Source organism: Melopsittacus undulatus, chromosome 2 (genome assembly GCF_012275295.1).
Source record: "Melopsittacus undulatus isolate bMelUnd1 chromosome 2, bMelUnd1.mat.Z, whole genome shotgun sequence".
NCBI classification, from domain to species: domain Eukaryota; kingdom Metazoa; phylum Chordata; class Aves; order Psittaciformes; family Psittaculidae; genus Melopsittacus; species Melopsittacus undulatus.
In genome coordinates, this window is record NC_047528.1 from 30,882,565 (window position 1) to 30,906,584 (window position 24,020).

Consider the following 24,020-nt stretch of genomic DNA (forward strand, 5'->3'; position numbering starts at 1 on the left):
GTGTTAAAGCAAAGAGGTGAAAGATCTGTTCCCTTGTACACGAGGTAGCTCACCCCCATTGGAAACCAGAGTTTCTTTACCAGTCCTCTGGTAGAAACTTGTGTTTGTTGCTATAAGCACCGCAAAGGAGCTTTTCTGGCACTGATACATCCTGCACCCTTCAGGAATTTTAATGAAGTCAACCACATCATAATACAGAAGTAAGCTGCTGTATTAAAAGACCATCTACTCTCTAGCCAGCTTGGGTTGAACAGAAGCCTCTCATGTATAAGGTAGGATGACAGCAGTATCTGCGACTGAGAAAACAATCTACATCAGAGATGCATCCCAGAGTGAGTCAAGGAAAAAGCCCTTCCATTTTGCTGGAAGCCATCATTCTTTATTACTTTTCTGTTCAAAGCTAGAAAATATTTCCAGCCTCATCTAACTTTTGTTTACAAAGTCTGAAAGATACTTCTTAACCTGTAACCTGGAGTTCTTTTTCTGTCAGTGGTTAAATCCAAGTACATGTTCTGCCCCGTTTTCTAAAGTCAGCTTTGTACAAGTCTGTAATGAAGGTATGGGCATCTAAGACAGTGAAAAGTGTTGGTTAGATCTCCTGCATGAGATTCTGAGGAATAAAGAGAATATCAAGTGGGAAAATAGAGAAGGAGAGAAGATTCCTTCTCTCTTTCCCTGTTTCTGCAAAAGGTAACTCCTGGAATTTTAGTCTTCAGTTTATTGTAACAGACTTGAACAAGAAGAGCTGATATGTGGGCTTAAAATGCATGGATGAAAATGTGGCATTGTTGAAGGTCATGAATACTCTAAAAAATGAATGACCGAATAATGGTTATACTGAAATGTTCATTTCAGTTGACTTTGCTAAGTGTCTTTTACTCGTTAAATTGGATACTATTATAAACATGTTAGTAATAGATACTGATATGTATTCAGTCTAGATGTACTTTGATTAATTTCTTTAAAACATCTTATAAAAATTCAAGCAATCCAATGATTTTATTGCCATCAGACACATAAATTTACATGGTAAAGAGTGGCTGTCATTTCTTTTATTACATTTTTTTTACTTGTCACAAGTAAACTGGGGGCAACCAGTACTTGTTAAAAAACAAAATGCACAGTTGTGCATGGGACATAGGACTGCCTTTGAGGTAGTGAAGCTTCTTTTTAAAGACATTTTTTTTCCTTTCAGTTTCATTGCAGTGTATGATTAAGATTACTGGATGCTGAAATATTGTTAACTTCTCTTGTATAAAATCAGATGAAGCTAAATTTGGTGATGCTTTTGGTCAGTTTTACTCATACAGCCGGCGAGTTTTGTTTGCCATATATAAAAAGAAAATTAATTCTGTGCTCAAAAGGGAAGTACTGTAATTGTGAAAACAGGTATTATATGAGAAGAAAATATTGATATAAGTGTGGGACATTAATAATTTTAATCATTGAGTACAGCAGTCCTCTCTGTAATTCACAAACTTTTATTAATGTGTTATTGCAAGCTCTTTTCTTCCCATAGCTGTGACAGTGTCCTGTAGAGGCAGTGCACTGTATATCTGGGTCAACTGTGTGATTCTCAGTAGTCAGCTCCTGCCTCTTACTGAAGAATGATTGAAGTTTCAAAATGTGATATGTGTCAGTGCTTCCTTACTTTCCTGGCTTAATTTTATTAAATTAGATAATCAGAATTCAATAGAATGAATTCCCTATTCACTTAAGTGGCATGAATACAGTTCTAGATCCACTTCCAAACATGGTTAAGATTTGATTAGTGTACAATATAAAGTTCCCTTACCATAGTTTGCCTGACCATCTGAAGTCTAGACAAAACAACCAGCCTTTGACTCATCTTCAGAGTAGCCCTTGTTACAGATTGCTGTGCATTTAATAGCTATTTAGCATAAATATAACACAGATGTAAAACACCTGGTTCCATTGTGTTGCTGAGTTTATTAAATCATGTAACTGGCTTCTCTGAGCCTCTTTATCTTCTTTATGTTACTATAAGAAGTGTGATAAGATCACTTAGTTTCCAAACTGAATGTGTTTCTATCAGTTTCCCTATTCAGTTCACTCTTAGAATCCCAGTGTTGTCAGAAAAAAATAATGCAGTGTAGCCATGTAAAAGTGTTTTGGCATCCATTCATGTATCTCAGAAAGAACTGATATAGGGCAAGTTGTTCAGAAACCACGTATCTCTCATTGAATATAAAATGAGTGTTTAGTTCTATTCCTGCCTGGCTGCCCTTGCTGTCAGGAGTGAATGGATGTGTAAGAGGCAGCACCAGAAAATGAAGTCAAAACATTAACAGATCTTGTTATATAGTGTTGTTTCTTCATTTCCCTTTTTCTGAAGCGCTTCTTTCATACCACTGCCCCTTCAGGAAAACACATTCCTTTAGCATCTTTCTGACCTGCAGCCTTCATATTCTTCTCACATAGAACTTTTTTTGCTCGCTTCTTTGACGTGGAAGAGAGAAACCTCAGTATGTTCAGAAATTCCAATCAGGCAAACTTCTGGAAGTTACTGTGAATTTTTCAGATTTGTTTGAGCTTTTTCAGAACTTTCAGTACTTGTTTTGCTTGTCTTCCTTTGCACTCCAGCCAAACTAGATTTTTCTCACTGATTCTCCTTCAGTTTGTCAGTTTATGTTTGCTTCATAAATCTCCCTTCTGTGCACTTTGGGTAGTTTTCGATGAAGAATCCAGAAGATGAACATGTAAAACATTTTCCATTATTTTATTGTTTCTCTTCATAGAATAATACTTTATTTTGATTCAGAAGGCTGACATGACTGTTTTGGTTTTATGATTTTATTTTAAACTAAGTTCAGTGATTTTAGTTTTGAAATTTACTACATATGTAAAAAACTGTTAATTTTTGAGGAAATCTCTTCCCAAAGAAGTATATGACCCTAAGGGTAACATGCTGTTCTGATTAAGTGTCTTTTTTGCTATACAAGTGTTAAATTAATGTTATTTATCAGATTAGATCTTGATTTTACACTAGTGATATGGTTCACAGAGGATGCATTGTACCTCTTTGAATTAATATAAATTCTATAAAGAGAAAGAAACTAATGTTTTGAATAACTGCCAAGACACTATTGTTAGAGCACGTTTTCAGTTCAAAAATGTGTGAAATCCATGTCAGCATGAAGTTGAGTTTGCAAGACAGTGAATTCAAGGTTTAAACTCATCTACAGTCACAGTGAAAACCCTGATAATGCCAGTGAACTTCTGAGAAGGCAATAAATTGTAGTTATTAGGCACATAAATTCACCAGAGAATTAAATATAATATGGTAGATAAGAAGAAACTTTATTTGTAGAGGTTAAAGACATTAATTTCACATCTCTGTCATTAAGTTTCATTTAAAATAATGAAGTGGCGTTAAATCAGTCAGTATAGAAGGACAGTTTACACATGAATCATTGATTCACAACATGACTCAGAGTTTATACCGGAAGGAGTATTTTTACCTTCAGTCATCTGCTTACATCCAGCCCCAGCCTAAAGTGACTCACATCTGACAGCTGTTGGGTGGTCAGCTCTGCAGTGAATCGATGGGGAAAGTGCTGTCAGGAGACAGATGTAGAAAAACCACCACTGTAGACTTCTGCGGTCATGACAGGGAAGTTAAGGATTACTTGAGCATGTCATTTGAGCTAGCCATTTACTGAAGGATCTCAGAGAAGAGCATGTAATTTCTTTAGTCCCTGTTCATGAAAGGAAGGTCAATCTGCCCTTCAGTAAAGAATGTCCAGCTGTAGTTCTGTGTGCATGAAATTTGTAAATGGATGTACGGTACTGTGGATGTTCGATACTATGAGAACTGCTCAAACAGCAGATGATCGTTTCTACAAATATATGTTGTCAATTAGCAGTAAGCACATTTCTAATGTGGGTAAGGTCTGAATGCACTGAGTGGTTCATATGTGGCATCTAATGTGTCCTCATTTTGTGGGTTATTGCACTTATTGAATTAAAGCTATAGCTCTTCAGCCGACTTAGTATGTTGTTATTAGATTGTTAGAGTGCTTGTCCTTGTTGTAAGAGAGATTTACAACTCTATTCTGTATTTTATAGATAACCATTCAGAGGGACAGTGGTTTGGATGTCAGTTCCCCCAAACATGGAAAAGTGGATCCAGACAACATGCCGCATGTTGGTGGAAATACTTGGGCTGGTGGAACAGGTCTTTTGTTCTTTTTGTTAATATATCGCTGACTGATATCTATGGGCAATGCTGTGCCAGTCAAAAATCAATTTATACAAGGACATCCTCTGCCTAGAGCTATTTACCCAATACAGGGTTGGTTTATTGCCAATGAAAAGAGGTATTTACAGAGTCTAATTTAAACTGTGTGTAGCAGAACTCTACTTCAATGACATTTTTGTGTTGTTATTTTCAATGGCCATGTGGAGAACCAGAAGCTTGCAGCCATAGATGCTAGGCTTAGTTATTTGCCATTCTCTTACATGTCTCTGTAGTCACAACAATTTAGGTGGTGTAGGCAAGGGGCACACAGAACAGGCAAAGTGCCCCCTAATTCTAAAACGTCATGATAGTGAAGATAGAAAGTGGTTTGGGAACAGTGTGAAACCAACAAATTCTAGGGAGAAGACAGAGTCTGAATGAACAGCTTTAAGGACCAGGAGCTTTGAGATGTAGAAAACTTTCATGATGTATAGTCCCCCTCATACAGGTGAAAACCATTGCGAGTCTGGTCTCAGGGGACAGTAAACACAAATGTTCCATTGGAGTTCTTCTTTACCATGGTAGCTGGTTTGGTTTTGAAAAACTTTGGCAATAAATATTTCTACTGGTTATTGTTGGCAACATTTTTGGAGTTTCTGTAGATATAACAATGGAAACATTGAAGAAAATGTGTTCTTACTTATTATCAAATGCATAGTCTTAACTATTTTTTATATCAACTATGTTAGGTGGGAGAGACACTGCTGGGTTAGGTGGCAAAGGTGGGCCATATCGACTGGATGCTGGCCACAGGGTTTACCAAATATCCCAAGCTGAAAAGGATGCAGTTCCGGAGGAGGTTAAGAGAGCTGCTAGAGAGATGGGTGAAAAGGCCTTTAAACAGAGGTAATGTAGAAGCCTTTATTTCCCCTTCCATTTCCCAGAGAATTTGAAAAAGATGGTTAAAAATAATTTTCTTTCTTAACTGCATTTATTAAGTACCTTTTCCTGTTTGTTATCATTTAACAGAGCTTACCAGTTAAAACTGTTCTGGACAAGACGCATAGAATATTTTATTGAATTAAGCCACACTTAAAATTACTGTGATTTGGTAGAATAAAACGTAGCTAGGTGGATAAGGAGACTGACAAGAATATTTATCTTCTGAAAAAATATATCTATCTGTCATATGGAAATTTCTTGGAATTATGATGAATCCAAATTATGTGTTGTAAGGAATTTATCACCTAGCAAATATCTTTCAAGATGGACCATTATGAGCAAATTGCTTCTGTTTGAAAGACCTGTAGGCAAATGGTGAGATGATTTTAACTATTATACCTCAGCAGACACTTTTACACATACCACAGATAGTCCCTACATTGGGAAGAATTTCCCTGTTACCAGATAAATAAACCTGTTGTTTACGTATGTAAGTGGATGATATGCTGGTTTCCTAAACTGTTCTAAGCTTCCTGTTCTTTCCTTCAGATTGAAAGAGATTCAGATGAGTGAATATGATGCATCAACGTATGAAAGGTTCTCTGGAGCAGTCCGACGTCAAGTTCAGTCACTCCGTATCATCCTGGACAATCTGCAGGTAATCTTAGATTCACTGATAAAGGAACATGGTGAGCACGTTACATTAGGCCCCAAATGCTATCCTGCGAATATCCTGTTGCCATCTGATGATTATACCTTTGAGGACTAAAAGAAGATTTGGGTTATAACCATGGACAGGAAAACCACTCTTGTATTACTATTTCACAGGCAGCTTTTAAGTGGATCACAGTGTTCATCTCTAGAAGTCACAGTATTCCTATACCACAGTTCACAAAGATTACTGACTCAGGAGCAAAATTATGTGAAAGAAAACAATGTATGTTATTGAAAGAATATGTGATGGTGTGCAGAGCTCAGCCTTTGGTCTTTACCTCCTGTCAAAAAGACTTTTTTTAGCTGAGAAGTGCAAACATTATAGATGTTAAAAGAAATGCCCACTTCAGTTGAGACTTTAAGCTGCATCTGCAGCTGAAAACATGATTTTTTTCTCAGGTTTGTTTTTAACACGTGCTAATAAAAAGAGGTATAGCCCAAATCTCCTAAGTGGAATCTCCAAATTCACCAATTTGCCTTTCTTCTAGTAATCTTTGTGGTTGTTCCAGGTTTTATTAATACTAGTGATCATATAGGGGGTAAATAAAATTTAAAAGTGTGTTATTTCTAGGAGGAATATTCAAATTTTCACTTGAAATTAAAGGAAAAATAATTTTACTCCTTATAAGATACCTCTCATTAAAAATATTTCTGTTGAAGGCTACCAACCACTGGTATACATACACCTGAGTTTATTAGCTGTGTCTAATCTGTCTCCTTACTTTTGCAATAAACCTGAAATATCAAAAGAAATTATGTTCTGTGCTTGACAGACTCCTCCTAGGTACAAAACATCCAATCCCTTGGTATTGCAAATAAGAAAGGTAACATTTATCTTTGCCTTACTTATATCTTTAAGCTTTTGTAACTTCAACAACACTACTATAATCACATATATACATATAGAACCATTACCCAGTGAGCCAATTTTATTATGATTGTGTCAATTTAGAGAGCTCCTCATGTAATGAACATTTGAGATGGTCATGATTAGGTAATGTGTGCACCTTATATGTGTTTCAGTTCAGGACATAGGCTTTTGGCTTATGAATTTAGATATGAATCTCAGGATTTCTTACATCATTTATATCTAAGTGATTTTTTTTACCATATTTCTAGTAGTCATGCTGTTGGAAGCACAGTCTAGGTGTGAACTGAATAAGTGAATCTTCAGTTTAAAGTCTTTTGTTTAGCTGCCTTAACTATTCCTTGGAGCCAAAATTCTTACATTCAGAGATCACATAATTTATAATCAAAATATAACATACTTTAATATAGCGAGACATAACCCGTTGCTTTCTTAAAAAGATCATTTTAATATCAAAGCAAAGTCTTATAAGCCTCAGTATTTTATGAGACTTTGCTAACTTGCTTTCAAAATCTGTAACAGCTAATCACAGAGCTAGTATATGTACTTTATGATGAAGAAACAAACACACTGAATTTGGAAAAGCTAGATCATAGAATAACAACAATCTTGAAAGCTAATTTTTAGCGTCATCATTTTTTATACAGATTTGGGGAGGTTTTTTATTAGAAGCTGCACTAGGAAAATGAAAACAAATTATAATAGGAGTTACATAGTTGCAAAATGTTTTCTATTAATTGGGAAGCTGAGTTCAAGCATGTTTCATGTGATCTTTTTGAGTGGAAACCAAATTTATTTGAATTCTTCAGCATGGTTAGTCATTCAACCCTGATGAAGGACTATGCCTTTGTGTCCCTTTTATTCTGGATAGTTCTATGTACACCATTGGTTCTCAGCTAAAACTGTTTTCTTTCTGCTGTCAATCAGACATTCCTCATTTCTCAAATAAGAAGTCAGCAACACAGCTGTAGTAGACTTTGCAGCTCAAATGTCTGTGTGTTTGTAACTTTGCAAAAAACCCGTATTACCTTCTCCTTAGAGAATATTTCAACTTTTTAAAAACACTTGAATTTGCTTTGTTTCAAACTCACTGTGTTCACATAATGGAAATATGTTGTCCATGGGTATTTAATGTGGATTTTCTTTTCAACAGATGCATTTTATTGTTAGGTGTGTGGTGGTTTTCCTTCGATAAAATTTTACATCTCAAGAATCAAGAGGCTGGGAATTCAGGTCTAGTTGTGAATGGCCTGCAAAAATCAGTACCAACAGGAATAGGCTGATCCTTGAACATAATACGTAAATACAGTCTGAGAATATAATTTCATTGTTAATTTTGCTTCGCATAACTCACTGATCTCTGTTAGCTCTGTGAACAACATTAACAAAACATTGCAAGTTGTTATTTATCTTCAGTAGCAAAGCCAGAAGTCTAGGAAATGTGGTTAATGATGAGCTTTCTTCTCTCTCCTAGTGCTGGCCAAACCCAGAATAAAGCTTGTCTGTCAGAACTCCAGATTTAAAAGATTATGGTCAGTCAGTCACTCAGAAAGGAGTGACTTAGATTCCTAGATTTTATCTTAGATTTTATACGTCTCTGCCTTCTAGAATGCATTTCTCTTTATTATTACAGAGGGAACCCAGGGCAACTGTCCCTGTAGCTTCTGAGCATCATTTAGGTACCTGCATTTAAACTGGGCAGACTTCAGCCTGTGTCAGTCCTCCTGGGACTCTGTCTGATTTAAACCATGTGGAAGCTGTCTGGTCATAGCAGCAAGAATAAAGTGGTGGCAGTCTTATAATAAACAGGGCTCAGAGAGCTGATGATGCAAAAACTCCTGTGCCCTGTCAGTAGTAGTTTTGTCATTTCAGCAGCTAAGGGAGAATATGCAGAATGTTTTCCCAGAATCAAATGCAGACCACAACTGGCAGTATTTCATACCGTCCTATATCATTACAAGTGGCATATTTAGATGTGATCACTTCACATACACAACTTTTTCTGTGATATTTGTAGACATCACATTTTGGAAGGGGGGGTTGTAAATATGTCTTTGTACCTTTCACTTAAAAGATTTACTGCAGTGATGTATTGCAATCAGCCATTGCCATGCTGATAAGATATGATATCTAGCACATTTTTCTAATTTCAAAAGCAGCACAATGAATACTTACACTTTTTTCGTTAATATGGTCCCAGTATATTGCAATAGTAATGGGTTGTACGCTCTTACTAGCAAAATATCAAAGCACAGTGTGTATATGTAATACTTCTGTTTTTCTCTTAAAATTGTAAGTGCTTTTAAACTTCTGTTGCTTTTAAGCTTATGAAAATTGCATATCGAAAATGCTTTGAAGCTTCTCTGTGATACATATGTGCACTGTATAACACGTGCTTAAGGGAATCTTTTTAGCTTTTATAAAAGGAAATAAATTCCTGGGAATTCTGCACGGACGAGGCAGATGCTAAGTAAGTAGTCTAAATAATTTTAGCATTATTTTGGAAAGAGATTAGGTCAGATTTTGTCAGCATTCTTTCCTGGTTTAGGAGAGAATATCTACTCTGTGTTCCTCCAATAAAGTTTCAGCTCAAATACTGGCTTTTGTTGCACAACCTTCAAAAGGTATTGGAATGTTTTTAATTATGTCCGTAGTCTCACACTGCTGTTTCTTGAACAGCAAATCATCACAAAACTAAATGAAAAACTTGATGAAAACAGCAGTGAAAGTAGTTAAGAATTTGCTTAATGAAGCCACAACTTTAGAATCTTCTGTTGTTCCTCCCTCCCGCCTACTGAAAAAAAGCAAATAACAAAAATTTGGCAAAACAGCAGCTCTAAGGAAGCGTAAAGGATCTAGCTCTGTTCCAGTCCTTACAGTGGCCACTGACTAGAAAGTGCATGATTCATTTTAGACAGGCTGTGCTCACTCAGTAATGTATTGTCTCCAGGAGCATTTTTTTTAATGGGTAGTTGGAATGTTGTTGAAATTTGCCATGGGTGTTTCACAGGGACTGTTGTGATAGAATAAGGAGCAATGGGTTCAAGCTTAAATAGAGGAGATTTAGGTATTAGAAAGAAATTCTTTACTGTGAGTGGTGCAACACTGGAACAGGCTGCCCAAGGAAGTTGTGGCTGCTCTCTCCCTGGCAGTGTTCAAGGCCAGGTTGGACAGGGCTTGAGAAACCTGATCTAGTGAAAAGTGTACCTGCCCGTGGTAGGGGGCTTGGAAGTAGATGATCTTTAAGGTCCTTTCCAACCCAAACTATTCTGTGATTCTGTGATTTTGGTGGAGCATGTAGAGGTCACCCAGAATTTGCACGTTATCTCTTTGGGATGTTATACAACTCTTTGAGCAACAAAGGAAGAAGGAACTTCAAATTTCTTGCCAAGAATATTTAACGATACTGGTAACTATTAGCTGGTGATGAAAAAAACTCATGGATGCCCCACTGCCAAAGTGGGTTAAAGCGAGGTTGACTAGCACCATGAAATTCTATCAGAGAGCACAACTAACTGTTGTTAGAAAGTAATCTTGTCCTCTTTTACTTTCTGTGATATACAAAAAAAAGCTGAGGTTTTTATGTATTAGCATTGGTTTTGCATCCCATCTGTAAAGCTTTTGACACTACCTAGCTAAAAAAAATGCTTGTCACAGTAATGTAAATTCTATACTGTAAAATTAATGAAAAAATCGTTTTCTTGTGGCTTTATATTCTTTCTGCCCACTTATTTTCATAGGAAAAATTGAGTCACTGTAAGGCAATAGGCAGAACTCCTTCTATACATACCAAAAGGAAAACCTCATTAATTTTGACCAAAGTGAAATCATAGATTCTCTGACTCTTAAGAAGCCATCATCTGAGTGCTCAGACTGTACAAAATTATAAAGATTCATCCTGTCAAATCCCAGGCCTGCAGTTTACTAAGGTTTTGTAATGTAACACATCCTTCTCATTGGAAAGCAACTGATTTTGATTCCTGAGAACCAGTGTTTAAGGCAGTTTGTGTCCTGCTGGATATTTGATTTCCCTCCAGCTGCTGAGCAGTAATTTGCTGAAAGTGCAAAAGCATATACATATATAGATTTAAAATCTTTCCTTGCTGGGCTTACTACTAAATTAAGCATCTTTAATCTGAAGATTTAAGCAGAAATTAAGTAAACCATGAAACCCATATATGCAGACTTTGTTGTCTTTAGATGGATGTTACGTATTATGAACCATGATGAAGCTATCCTTTGGAAACATTCTGAAATACATTGCTTATAATATTAAAACACTTGAGTCTTCAGTCTTAAGTGCTTGCTTCTATGGACAGCAGTTCCATGCATTCCTGGATTGTAATGCATGTTTATCAAGTCAGGCTGTAGATAACCAATGCCCATTTAAATAAAACAGAAGCATTTAGTGGACTGTCTCTTAAGTACCACAATTGCCAAGGTTTTTATTTTAAAACAGAAAAATCATTTATTGTTAATATTGTTTTAAAAGAAACCACTTACCATTACCTAAGGTGAGCAGTACTTGATTTTGCCTTTAATTTACCTGCTGTTTTATTCTTGCACTGCTTGGGTGGAGACACATAACAAGTGGTCAGTTATGCATGTCTCTCTGGTTGTATGTATTGCTGCACAGGCTTGTTACGTGCATTTCCAGCATATCTGCAAGAAAAAAAGGTTAACATTTCTGCAGTCCACAGTTAAACTTCCACATATGAAACAAGTTCTTTGTGAGTGTTAATTTTTCTTTCAGAGAAGAACAGGACAGCTATATAAATGTGCTTGGATTTCTTTGGCTTAGGCCAAAATTATCACAACATTACAAAGGAAATTCATGTATATGTCATGTCCAGTAGGTCTTAAATTGTCTAACATACACTCATGTCACTGAGTGAATTAAAGTTTCTTTTCTGTTGTAGGCCAAGGGTAAGGAAAGACATTGGCTGAGACACCAAGCTGTTGGAGAGCTAGATGATGCCAAAATCATCGATGGACTGACAGGAGAAAAAGCCATATATAAACGACGGGGAGAACTTGAACCACAAGTAAGTATTCAACAAGTAGCAGGGAAAGGTGAGGAAGAGCTTAAATGGTTTAGTGATTTAATAGCGGCTGTACAATATCTGTGTCTGGAGTTTGGGTAAGTATATAGGGATGAGAAACTTGTAAGAATCAGCTCTGGCTTTGGATGCTGATCTAGGCAGTGTTTTGTTTTAATCCATTGCAACAAGTTTTATTTTCATATTTTATATTTAAATGAGCTGATGGCAATTAACAGAAAACATTTTGTCTGGTTCTATCAGGAAAAGGAAAATATTTTCCAACTTCTTTTTTTTTTCAATAAATACTCTGATATCCTGAAAGTTTAAATAGTGTTTTACAAGTGTCTTTCCCATATTCCGTGATAGGCAAAGAATTTCAACTTCCACAAATATTTCAACTTACACGAATAAAAATTGTAATGGGAAAAAAGTGTGAGGAAAAGCCATGAAAATATGATGAAGTTTTCATCCTATGGCTCAATTCAGCCATTCCTTAGAAGACATTATGGTTAGGCCTGTGTGAGTCAGCAACAGGGAAACCACTTGAATCAGACCAACAAAACCTGGCCAGAACTAGTAGGGCTAGTCTGCAATATTTAGCAGTAGTATTTAATGACAGATTGCAGTTTTTTAACTACACTAAGATTTTTTTTTAAGTAGCTGAGTATGACGTCTTTGTGTGTGTCAGTGACACACATCTGATGCATATATTAGTTTTTATGCTACTTGGTCCTGATGTCTGTTGCTTTGAACAGTTTATGGAACTTGGCACTGTCTGTGTGAAAGATCAATAAAAGTGATTAGATCTTCATTTCTCATTTTTTCACAGTGTATTTACTCAATGTATCACTTTAAGGCTTCATAAAAATATCTCAATTGGGGAAATAAAGGTCACCTTTAATTTTTAATTAAAAAAACATATATATATATATGGGCCCTGTGTGTCCCTTTGTTTTTGGGAGGTCAGGAATTCCACAGTCTATTAAGAGAATAATTAAAATACAAATGCTTGTAACCCTTTACAGGTAAAAGAAACATTTAATTATTTGGTTTTAATATGACTGAGGTTTTTTTCCAGATCCTCTTCAACAGCATTATAGTTGAATCAAGACTCATCTCATTGCACACTAAATAAAACACCTCTCTTGAACATACTGTGCCAAAAATTGTTAAAACAGATGGGGATTGTATTGAGGAAAAAATAATGGTTTCAGCATTAGAATGAAGAAGCTGATAGTTAATCAGAACAAGATTTCAAGCATTTTTGGAATGTTACTAACCTCAGCAGACAAGTTTTGCAGTCTTATCCAGGTCGCTGTTAGTACCGTAAGCCAAGGAGAAGCATTTCAATTATGAGCCTTGGCAGAAAGAGTGTATTTGAGAGTCTCTCTACTGAAATGAAATGTTAAGAATCAAAACTGAGACAGAAAAAGTATTTTCTGACAAGTATGCATGGAATTTTTCGAAGTACTTTGTTTCCAGTCATTGAGGGTGAGGGGAAAGAATGAATTGAGGTGTCTGTCAAGTAAATTGTTTGAAACAGGAAAAAAAAAATTATCTTTTTTGTTAAAATAGTGTTTGCTGGATAAAAGTTTCCTACTTTACTTCGCAAAGTGCATTGAATTCTCTTTATGAGAGGTTTTATCACTGCTAATGTTCAGCTTTCCCATTTATGCTGGTGCTCTTTTTCTGCTGTGTTTCCCTGTCAGCCTGGGAGCCCCCAGCAGAAACCCAAACGCTTGCGCCTGGTGGTGGATGTTTCCGGTAGCATGTACCGCTTTAACGGGGTGGACAGACGCCTGGAACGCTCCATGGAGGCTGTCTGCATGGTCATGGAAGCTTTTGAGAATTATGAGCACAAATTCAAGGTAATTACAGCTGGGCTAGGAGCTCTGTGGTCATTGCACAGGCTGTGTGGAGCAGTGGAAAAAGTGTTTCAGCAGTCAGTCTAGCCAAAGAGCATTATTCATTCCCACAAGGAAATAAGGACATTAATCTATTTCTAGCAACCTGAAAAATAATACTAGTGAATGGATGAGAAACATTGCACACTTCACCAGGGGAGGATTCAATCTAAGATATTTAAGATTCTGATTTAGTAAAGTTTGCTGCTTTTTTCTGTATTTGTCAGTTTATTTGTTTCTTTAAGCAGAAACTTTAAGCCTACAAAACACAAGTAAATATGAGCTTCAGCAAGTGCATAGATGCCCTGCCTTTCCCTCTGCCCAGAGTACAGACAGTAGCACATTGTCCAGGGAAAAGAGTTGTGTCTTTGTCTCTGACTTGTGTTCTCTTCCAGTTACCTGAAAGCAAGAAACTGATTTCTTGTACTGAAAGATATTAGGTTACAGAGGTTATTTAATGGTAACCTCCAAAGAAAATGTAAATAAATGTTATACCCATTTTTGTCTCAGTAAGCCATTTAGGCTTGGGTCTAGAGTATTTTTCTTGAAGCTTAAAAAAGACAGGAATGGCCAGTCTCAAGTTAATTCTTTTCAGACTCAGTGTTTAATGGAAGAATAAAGATGTCTGATGCCTTTTCCGAAAAGCATCTCAAACATAAGACTTAAAATATATCTGAACAAAATGTAAAACCTACTAAACAAAGTTAATAGAAAATTTAGTCCAGATCAATTCAGTCAGGTCTGCTTCATGATCTTCCTCCAACAGCATAATCCTGCAGTTTCTGTTCTTCCATAGAAGGACTTTATTGGTTCAGCTGCTCATGTATCTCCTGCTTACTGGTAATAGAAAACTTAATGACAAATCATGTTTTAAAACTGAATGACAAATTAATTATGGGGGAAGCATGATTGTTCAATGCTATTTTTGTAGCCTGGTAAAGCAGTCGTATCCAAGCAGCATATTACTGTGGCAAAATGCAGGCTCATCCACAAAGGACAAAATGGAAGTAGTGGACACAAGAATAAATATCATATATTGGGGTATAGCAAACATGGCTTTTGTAAAGGGAAGTAATGCATTCTGAAGAGTCTCTATGTACAACAATCAAGGTTACATGATAGACTCTTCCTAGTCAAAAGCTTTTTACAAGGTCCCCCACCCCACGCTTGTGAGCAAATTATACTACTCAGGAGATAAAAGGGAAAGCCTTCAGATAAACTGCTGCTGAAAGTATAGAAAACAGACTTAATCATCATTTTTGGAGTGAAGAAGTGAAGGAAGGTCACTGTTGAACCTGTGTTGGCACTTGTGCCAGAGCCCATGTTGTTGTGTTGTTCTGTATATTCAGGGTAATATGTAAAAGGGGATGGATAATGAGGTGATGAAAGTTGCTAGTTGTATGGAGTTATTTGGGAAAACAAAAGGGGAAGTCCAGCTGTATAAGTTGGAGAAGGGCCTGGCTATACATGGTGACTGGGAAATAAAATGGCAGATGATATTCAGTGCTATTAAATGTGAAGTGCTGCAGACGGAAGAAAACAATTCTGATTTTAAATACACAGTGAAGATATCTCAGCTGTCTGTTAATGCTCGCTCTCAGCTGTATATTAGTGCTCAACAAAGAAATGTAATTATTTTGTATGGTTCTTTGAACACTCAGTGCCCACCAGCTGTCAAAAAGCTAACTGAATGTTAGAAACTACTAGCAAAATAACAGAGAATAAAGCAGAAAGCATCAGAATGTTCCTGTGAACATCCATAGTGCATTCACATCAGGAGTAATATGTGCAACTTTGGTCCCCCATCTCACAAAAGTTCTTGTAGAGCTGAAAGAGAAGAGAGCATGACAAAGATTACAAAGGTTATGAAAGTGTCCCCATACAAAAAGTGGCTAAGGATGCAAGAACTGCTCAGTTTGGAGGAGATGAAAATCAAGGACTGGATAAAATCTTGAGTGAAATGGAAGCAGTGGCCAGGGCACAGTCGTTCATTTGGTTCTGCTACAGCTGCTCTGCTCATTATGAACAATGAATTATTTTACATTTAAACAACAGAGCACAGTGGCTTAGAAGGATGACACTGAAAAAAGATGCAGTGCAGTGGTAGACAACCAGCTGTGCTTATTTCCAGTGTAGCTCTATAGCTGAGAACCCAGACATGGCCTTCAGGTACATGGTAAAGGAATAACATTTAGAAGTAAGCAGGCAGACTGTGCAGAATTAGTTAGATCATTAAGAACTGTCTTCAGTTCTGGGATTTTAAAAATCTATGTTTCATTACCTTTCAAATCCCTCTGTGTCTGTTATAGATTGTTATACTTTGTTTGGCAATAGTTGCTATTGGCCAGTATTTTGCCCTGCACGTAGATGAAAGCCTGTATTTGGTCAGGCAAATAGCTCAAACTGCAGTTAGCTGTAACAGTAGATGTGCCTCTCTAACAACCACTTACCATTTATGAAAACAGGCCAAAACCACATGCAATTATTAGATGTGAACATTGCTGCACTTTGGTGATAGTAAGACATGAATAGTAATGTTATCCTTACAATCTATAAGGTCAATTTCATACTTAAAATAACAGTAGTGAGGCAGATGCTGGAAATCTTAGTAACAGACCAAGGAAAAAAGCTGTCATGAGCTTCTACATCAGTCCATCATCAATTGGGCAGGATAATTCTCCTCCATTTAAGGGCTCCTTCCACTGGATAGAGAACTCTGGGGAGGTAGTGTCCTGGGTCCAGCAGTAGCAGTCATTTTTTCTCCTTCTTGGTAGCTGGTGCAGTGCTGTGTTTTTGACTTTCAGCCTGGGAACAGTGCTGATAGCACCTGTGGTTTTAGTTACTGCTCAAATGTTTGGTCTTGCCAAGGACTTTCTGAGCCTCATGCTCTGCCAGGGAGGAGGGAAAGCCAGGAGGAAGCAGAGACAGGACACCTGACTCAAACTAGCCAAAGAAATATTCCATGCCACAGCACATCATGCCCAGGGTGTACCTGAGAGTTACCTGGAAGGGCAAGTTCACTGCGGGGTTGGACTAGGTATTGGTCAGTGCTGGGTCTGGAAGGGTGGGGCGAGTTATCGGTCGGTGGGTGGTGAGGTGTTGTATTCTCTTCCCTTGTTATTTCCTTTATCATTATTATTATTGGTGGTAGCAGCAGTGATTTGTGTTATACCTTGGTTACTGGACTGTTCTTATCACAACCCATGGGAGTTACATTCTTTTGATTCTCCTCCCCATACCTCCGGGAGCAGCAGGAGAGCAAGAACGGTTGGGGAATGAGAGACTGACTGCGTGATTTATGGCTGACAGGGTTTAAACCACGACAGGTAGTAACAGTCCCTTTATTCAACACTGGTGAGATCCAGTGTGAGTTCTGTCAACTTGAGAGCTGGTTTTGCCTGTGGGAAGAAAAGTATTTTTCTTCCTCTACATCTCACTGGGATTTGATTCATTCAAAGCATAATATCTACAAAAATAGACCAGAGGTAACTAGGATGAGATGTGGCCTTACGTTTCACTGGCCACTGAAGTCATCTCCCAAAATGAGCAGAGAGTCATTTATTAACGTGTCATACTTGAACCGTATTATTAACATGATCCAATGATTAGGCTAAAGTATCTCTTTTTAACCTACATTACAGAGTCCTCTCATATGAGAAGTTTCCTGTGCATGTGCTGATGGACCCTTGGAGTCATTCTTTTAATAAAAATGAATGGCATTTCTGAAATATACAGGTTGAAAGTTCAGGTATTTTTGGTGTACAATCGGATATGGCAGTTGCTACCCCTGGATTAATGTGATCAATAACCAGAGCTCGTGCTAGTTCCTTGGTTTCTAACAAGTCTTCAGAGAGTAGGAGAACCTGATTCTAATTCTGTAATACAGATTACTGATTCTAATCTGTAAAACACTGACACTCAGCAAGATGCTGCTAATTTTTCTCAGGAAAAAGCTGAAGTTTTGGTATGTCTGCAAAAATAGCATACATTTCTCATTTCTAAAAGAGGAACTGTTTGAAGGAAAAGAACACATAACTGTGTCCTCTGCAGTGAGAAATCTGCAGTTTATAATTTTTTGCCTTTCTCTTTCTTCTCCTCTTCTTGTCTGTATTTTTGTAAAAATAGGCTTTTTCAGGCTTCAGATACACCTGCTGTTATCTGTTCCTGTTGTAGCCCCATCTGCAAGGGCCACAACAACATGTGATGCAGATTTGAAGTGTTTTGTGTACATCATATGATAAACCTGGGGAACCATCAGGCTTGCTGAGCAAAGCATTCGAAGGGGATGTACATAGCAAAGTTCCCTTCTGCTGTCTAATTGCAGTGCAAACTTCAGAAACCAACTCTTGGCTTTTGCTTAAGACCACTTTTCTGCTGGTGCTTGGTTTAGTACTCTGCTAAATAAGGTTGTGAATTAATCAGATGGGCTTTTCCTTAGTTGTTTTACCCTACCAGGCTGAGCTTTCCTCTTGTGTGGACCCCCTTTGATCACTGATGATGTCGATTGACCGGTCTTTAGAGCACTTAATGAAGGTAGAGAATACTTTCTCCCTGTCTTCTAATACAGAAGAGCTAAGTATTGGATATGCAACTTTACCAAGCAGTAATGAAGTTATCCTTCATAAAAAGTCAGACAAGTGCCAGCAGGTATTTGTCAGGGTTTTATGCTTGCATAGGACAACCTGCCTGCTTCCATTTCCCATCAGTGCAGGCAGTGAATCATTCCTTGTCAAGGGGGAAATGGGAGGCTCATCCCACAGTAAGGAAATCCATTTAAATTAACAACCATGTTTCACAGCCCTCCTCCAAAGTCATCTCATCTACGCTTTCTCTCAAGTGCTTTAATAAGGAAAAGAGTGGGAGTAACTGAGATAATAGAAGCCACATTCTCAGCCTTATCCTGATAACAGAGGTTAAATGTACCTACAAAGACCCCTTCCCCCCTTTAAATGTGTGGATGCATCACTTACACATGTAAGTTATAACAGGCAAGTTCTTTTGCAGGATTAAAGGTTTTATGTATTCTTTTACATCTCATTTTATGTGCCAGTTATTTGCAGATGCACAGAGGACAGTTTGTTCTTTCTGTTATCTGAGATAGTTTTACGTCTGTCACACAAACCATATGGTTTTATATCATCCCTAATTACCATCATTTGCACACATGATGGCAGATTTAGGAGGCATGTCCACTGAATTATCCAACAGCAATTATATGCAGCCTTTAAAATATTATAAGTGGCTCAATAAATAGCATGTTACATAACTAGCAGAAAAAGCCTGAATTGTGATTTATAGCTGTATTAAAGGGATATTGCAGATTTTATATGCCCATTTCAGCATTCCCTGTTAGTAAAATTTAGTATGGAGACAGCACCATTAATTTAGGAAGAGATGTGCCACATGCTTGGCAGAATAGTTCTTTTTAAATAATAAACAAAAAGTTTGAAATAAATTCAGGAAAAAAGAAGGTTCAGTGTTGTCCAAAGAAGAGATGAATTTATAAAGATCTAGCCCTCTGGCAGAGGTCTGCCTAATTCACACTGCCTTTTACATTCAGCATGTGTCTTCTTTCAGCTTTTTAAATGCCTTCAGAAATTAAACCTTTTGACATGGCAGCTGCAGAAGACAAAGACTTCCATTTTACCCATTTTAGGCAGCAGCAACCATCCATTCAGTGCAAAATGTTACAGTGGAATAGGGATTGGTTTAACCTGTAAGGAAAGAAACCAACAGAATGATGCTATTTTGAGAGACATTTACACATAATGTAATCACAGCTCTCAATAGAGCAGTTCTTGTCCCAGTGTACCTGAAGCTATTGGAAAACAAGCCACTGTGTACCACAATAATATATTAATTCAGTTAAGTCTGCATTATAGCAAACATGTATTTTGCTCCTGGATTTGTCCTGTGAGCCTATGCTTGCAATCTATTTTGTAAAACAAAACAAGAGTCAGTTCCAAGTAGCATTGTATCACAGCTCTTCTCTCCCTTGTAACTCCATCCATATGAATTCTCCTAGGTAATTTATGAGGAAAAAAAAGCGTTGTATCCTTGCTTCTCAGTGGCCCTTTTCTGTGCTTGTCTTTACCTACTGCAAAGGAAGGAAACTGGTTTTGACAGAGCGTGCATGTGCCTGCATGTGTTGGGGTTCCTGGTTAGACAGGGCTGTGGGAGCTGTCTGCACCTTTTCTTTAAAATGGGCACACCAAGATAACATCGTATCACTGAGGGTTCACAAATCAGGAGGATGTAATAATTTACTGAAAGAACACCTGGGTGAAAGATTAAAATCCTCCTTCTTTGCCCTTGAAGAGTGGGCTTCTTCACGCCAGTTTTACTCCTGTTCCAAGCTCTGCATTTCTGAATTGCCATAGACTCCATACATTCTCCTGGACAAGATTCTCCCTTCTGTCACCTCTAAAGATTGGCTTTAGCCTGCTCCCATCCCTCTCTCTCTCCAAAGGAGGTTCTCCCAGGCTGCAGTCCTATGTTGGCTTAAATCAATCCAAGTCAATGCTGCTACATTCTTCCTTCTCTGGGGCACAAGTACTCATCCAGCCTCACAGTTTGGGGAGCTAAGCTGCCCAAAAGCAACCTTACCCTCATTAAGTTTTGGCTACTCCTGATCCTTGATTTGACTTCCAGGGGGACCAGAGGGCTGTGAGGACCAGCACTTGAGGGCTGGGAATTGCAATACTTCTCTTTCACAGCACAGCAGGACCTCACCCTACTTTTTGGGAGGCCCTACTTGACCCAGAATGCAGCAGCTGGAATGAAACAAGCAGCCACTTCTCCCCTGCTGCCTCACCGTACTTTTTTTAATCACAAATAGTGTAGTAGGCTGTCTGCAGAGAAACAATAATAAACTGTCAGCAAGGAAGCAAGGAAGCAGATAACATCTGTTAAGTATACATACACAGGCGCATGCATGGGCACACATGAAAATTAATAAGCAGCCAGCCAAGGAGGCAGCAGACAGGACATGATGTTCCCAGGTGAACGCCTTTCTGTGCCTGCAATAGTTTGCTCAAATCATTTCACACTTTGCCCAAACCTGGGTTGTGCAATCCCACCTTGTACAGAAATGAGGAGGGGATCCAACTGTATGGTCAACCTCTGGTGTTCTACCTAGGAGCTGCAGCAGTTCCCTTTACACAGACTGTCACACTGAGTTTAAACTGGCCTTTTTGAGATGAGATATGGTCTGTTACTAGTGCATGCCCAGAACCAAAATTATATTGGTCTATTCCCATGAACTCAATATGGCTGGTACCAGGACACCCAGTGGGAAGATCTGTGAAGCACTGGGAAGGAGCTTGTAACGAAGGAGTCAACAGGAGAATGATAGCATTTTGCTTTATGTAATTAGGTTGCTGACTTAAAATTGATACTGAAAACAAAACTGCTCAGCAAAAGACATGCAGGGTTTCATAATTAAGAGCCTACCCTGAAGATCTGTGGACATTTCTGACATTACATAACAAGGATATTAGGTGCTGTGTATTTTCTGCTCCGTTAAACCACTGCTTTATTTAGGTCCTCTGATTTGAATTATCTCTGGTTTTTAAAACAATAGACAAGCACACTCACTTAGTGTGTGGTTCACATTCTGGGTTTATTTATTCCTGGTATTAATTAGGAAGTCTCCTGAATGTAACCTCAGCATTAGTCTCAAACCTGTGTATTTTCATTTGCCACGTTTTTCCTCTGGGAAAGGTAATGGTTTGAGGAAGACAGAAACACCAGCTAAAAATTCATCAGGAAAGAGAGTCTGAAGCATTATTGGTGATAAGAAATAGGTTTTGAAGAGAAAGTAGGTGCCAGACTGGAAGCTTTACATGAAGCTGGGTAGCAAGTATTAGAAATGAAAGAGCTGAGGAGAACAGGAATGGGAAAATACAGAAAGAAATGGGATTGCATGGGGGACTAAATTATGTAAAGATTTCCTAGGGGAAGGAAGTCTGGGTTAAGTGAGTCTGTCATAAAATGGTTTGACCTTGGGTGAAATTGATCTACAGTATGTAGCACTGTTGTGCAGACGGAGGTGTCACCTTTGCAAGTGTTATTCCAGCTGCTGTAGCTCTCTTTTGATATAGTTTTAAACAAATTAGTGATACAGAAACAAATAAAAAGGGCTTTGTCAATAAAGAATACCATTTCCCTGGTCTCCAGGAGCTGACTTTGAGTAATAGACCTGCCTTTTACCAGATGATTATGTGGGAATTAGAGATGGTGAACTCAGCAGGGACCTGTAGGCAGTACTTGAATAAAAGATAACAGAAAGGCAAAATACTGCACAAGGGCTTGCAGTCAACTAGAGAGAGATGTGTGCCAGCTTGTCGGGGAAAATACAGGCATGTGCATGTTAAGGAATTGCCAGCTCAGGATATGTGCACTGTGCTCTATTACTTGGTGTAGACAGATCTTAAATCCACTTTTGTCCTGGTCATGAATTCTCCCTGGGGTGACTGCCAGGCCCACAACACAAAGGGCAGGTCAGGACCTTGCCATAGCTCAGCTTGTCTTGGTTTTCATGTAATGACGATGAAACTCTTACATAAAACAAAGGCCTTCCCAATATTACAATATTTGTTCAACAGGATATTTGAACTGTTACAACTCTACGTGTCATTTTTACAGCATCTTTCACAGGAGAATGATGTGCACACCAGTACAGAGGCTATTGGAATTCACTTTTCTGCGTACTTTCAGCGATGACTTTGATCTGTTATGCACAAAAATAGGGAGTGCTGATTTTCAAAAAAAGGAAGGGTTGTAGTGCTGCCTTTTCTAAGCAGAATGAGGTCACAAAGAGGATTCATCAGTTGCGTGAGCTACTCTCAAACAATGCACTTCTTGTTTGCCAGACTCAAGAGGATGAAAATTGCTACTTTATAAAAATACACGGGCAATGTGAAAGGGCAAGGTCTTGATCTTATGCATCACTGCTCTGCAGTTGGTGGGGTGATGTGAAAAACAGACCATGGAAATAAGTAACTGTTCTTTAATTTTGTTATTTAGCAATTCTTTCCCATGTTTTCATGTCAGTGAGAAATTGCAAGGAGTTCCCTTATGCAGCTCATAAACAGAAACAGGGAACAGTATCTGGGATTTCATGTTGAAAGCAAATTGCTTTTGATCTGTCTCGTGTCGTTGTGACCCAAGGGCCATTCATGACTGGCAGATGACTGATGACATTTCTTTCTTGCAGTACGATATTGTTGGACATTCAGGAGATGGCTTTGATATCGCCTTGGTTGGGAGTGACAAGGTTCCCAAGAACAATAAACAACGATTAGAGATTCTTAAGGTAAATGCTACTGATAAGTGATGCTGAATAATCAAGGCTTTTGTGACTGCAGCGATAAAATTGTAGATTGCAGAATGCAGCGCATAAAGAGAGTAAAGTAAAACAAAAGTCCAGAACCTGGTCTTTAACACTTCCAAGGATGGGGTGTCCACAATTTCTATGGGCAACCTGTGCCAGTGTCTCACCACCCTCATAACTCAACATTTTTACACTTGGGTGCTTCTGTCAGCCCCCAGATATTTGATATTAACTGTAACACTACTAGGGTTTGGAAGTCCAATGCAAACTATAAACAGGCAGAAGTTGGTCACAGTATTAGGAAACTAATCTCTGTTTTCTTCCTTAAATATATAGGAACGTAGCTACTCAAACCACAGCTGATCAAAGTATTTTACCTTCCCTAAGGCCCAGCTTAATTATGTCTGTGCATGTGTTTTGGTTGTTTGATCCATTTTGAGAAATATTGCCCACCTTAAAATGTGACATATTATGTACAAAAAGCTGCATCTTCTGTACTATCTGGAGCACTGTCCACATTTCTGAAGCTTCCCTCAATATACCATAACTGAATATTTACTCCTTCTTGTGCCAGCTGAAATGAATGTTTATTCCTAAAGTCATCTTACATATTTCCCCTTGGTTATGCTGTGCCCACAGACCATGCATGCCCATGCTCAGTTCTGCATGAGTGGAGACCATACCTTGGAAGGGACAGAGCATGCCATTCGTGAAATCACCAAGGAAGAGGCTGACGAGTATTTTGTTATTGTCTTGAGTGATGCAAATCTCGAGCGATATGGTATTCGCCCATCAAGGTTTGCTCAAGTCTTGACCACCAATGCTCAAGTCAATGCTTTTGCCATATTTATCGGATCCTTAGGAGACCAGGCAGATAGGTAAGTATATTTGGTTTATGCCTAATGATCTTGTTTCCATTCATCATAAATCTAAACTATGCTTTTATTGCAGTGAAGTTATGCATTTGGTTGCCCGTGCTTGTGTTCTGCACTAAGGTTTTGATCATAGTATCATA

At 38.1% G+C, this 24,020-nt stretch overlaps 1 protein-coding gene across 1 annotated transcript in view; it reads left to right on the forward strand.

The window, feature by feature from the left end:
* The window catches only part of VWA8 (von Willebrand factor A domain containing 8), a 177,615-nt gene that overhangs the window by 149,377 nt on the left and 4,218 nt on the right, over positions 1–24,020 (forward strand). The window contains 7 exon segments of the mRNA XM_031045912.2: positions 4,090–4,198; positions 4,951–5,107; positions 5,693–5,801; positions 11,645–11,770; positions 13,477–13,635; positions 22,889–22,987; positions 23,645–23,883. Coding sequence (XP_030901772.2) covers positions 4,090–4,198; positions 4,951–5,107; positions 5,693–5,801; positions 11,645–11,770; positions 13,477–13,635; positions 22,889–22,987; positions 23,645–23,883 — 998 coding nt within the window.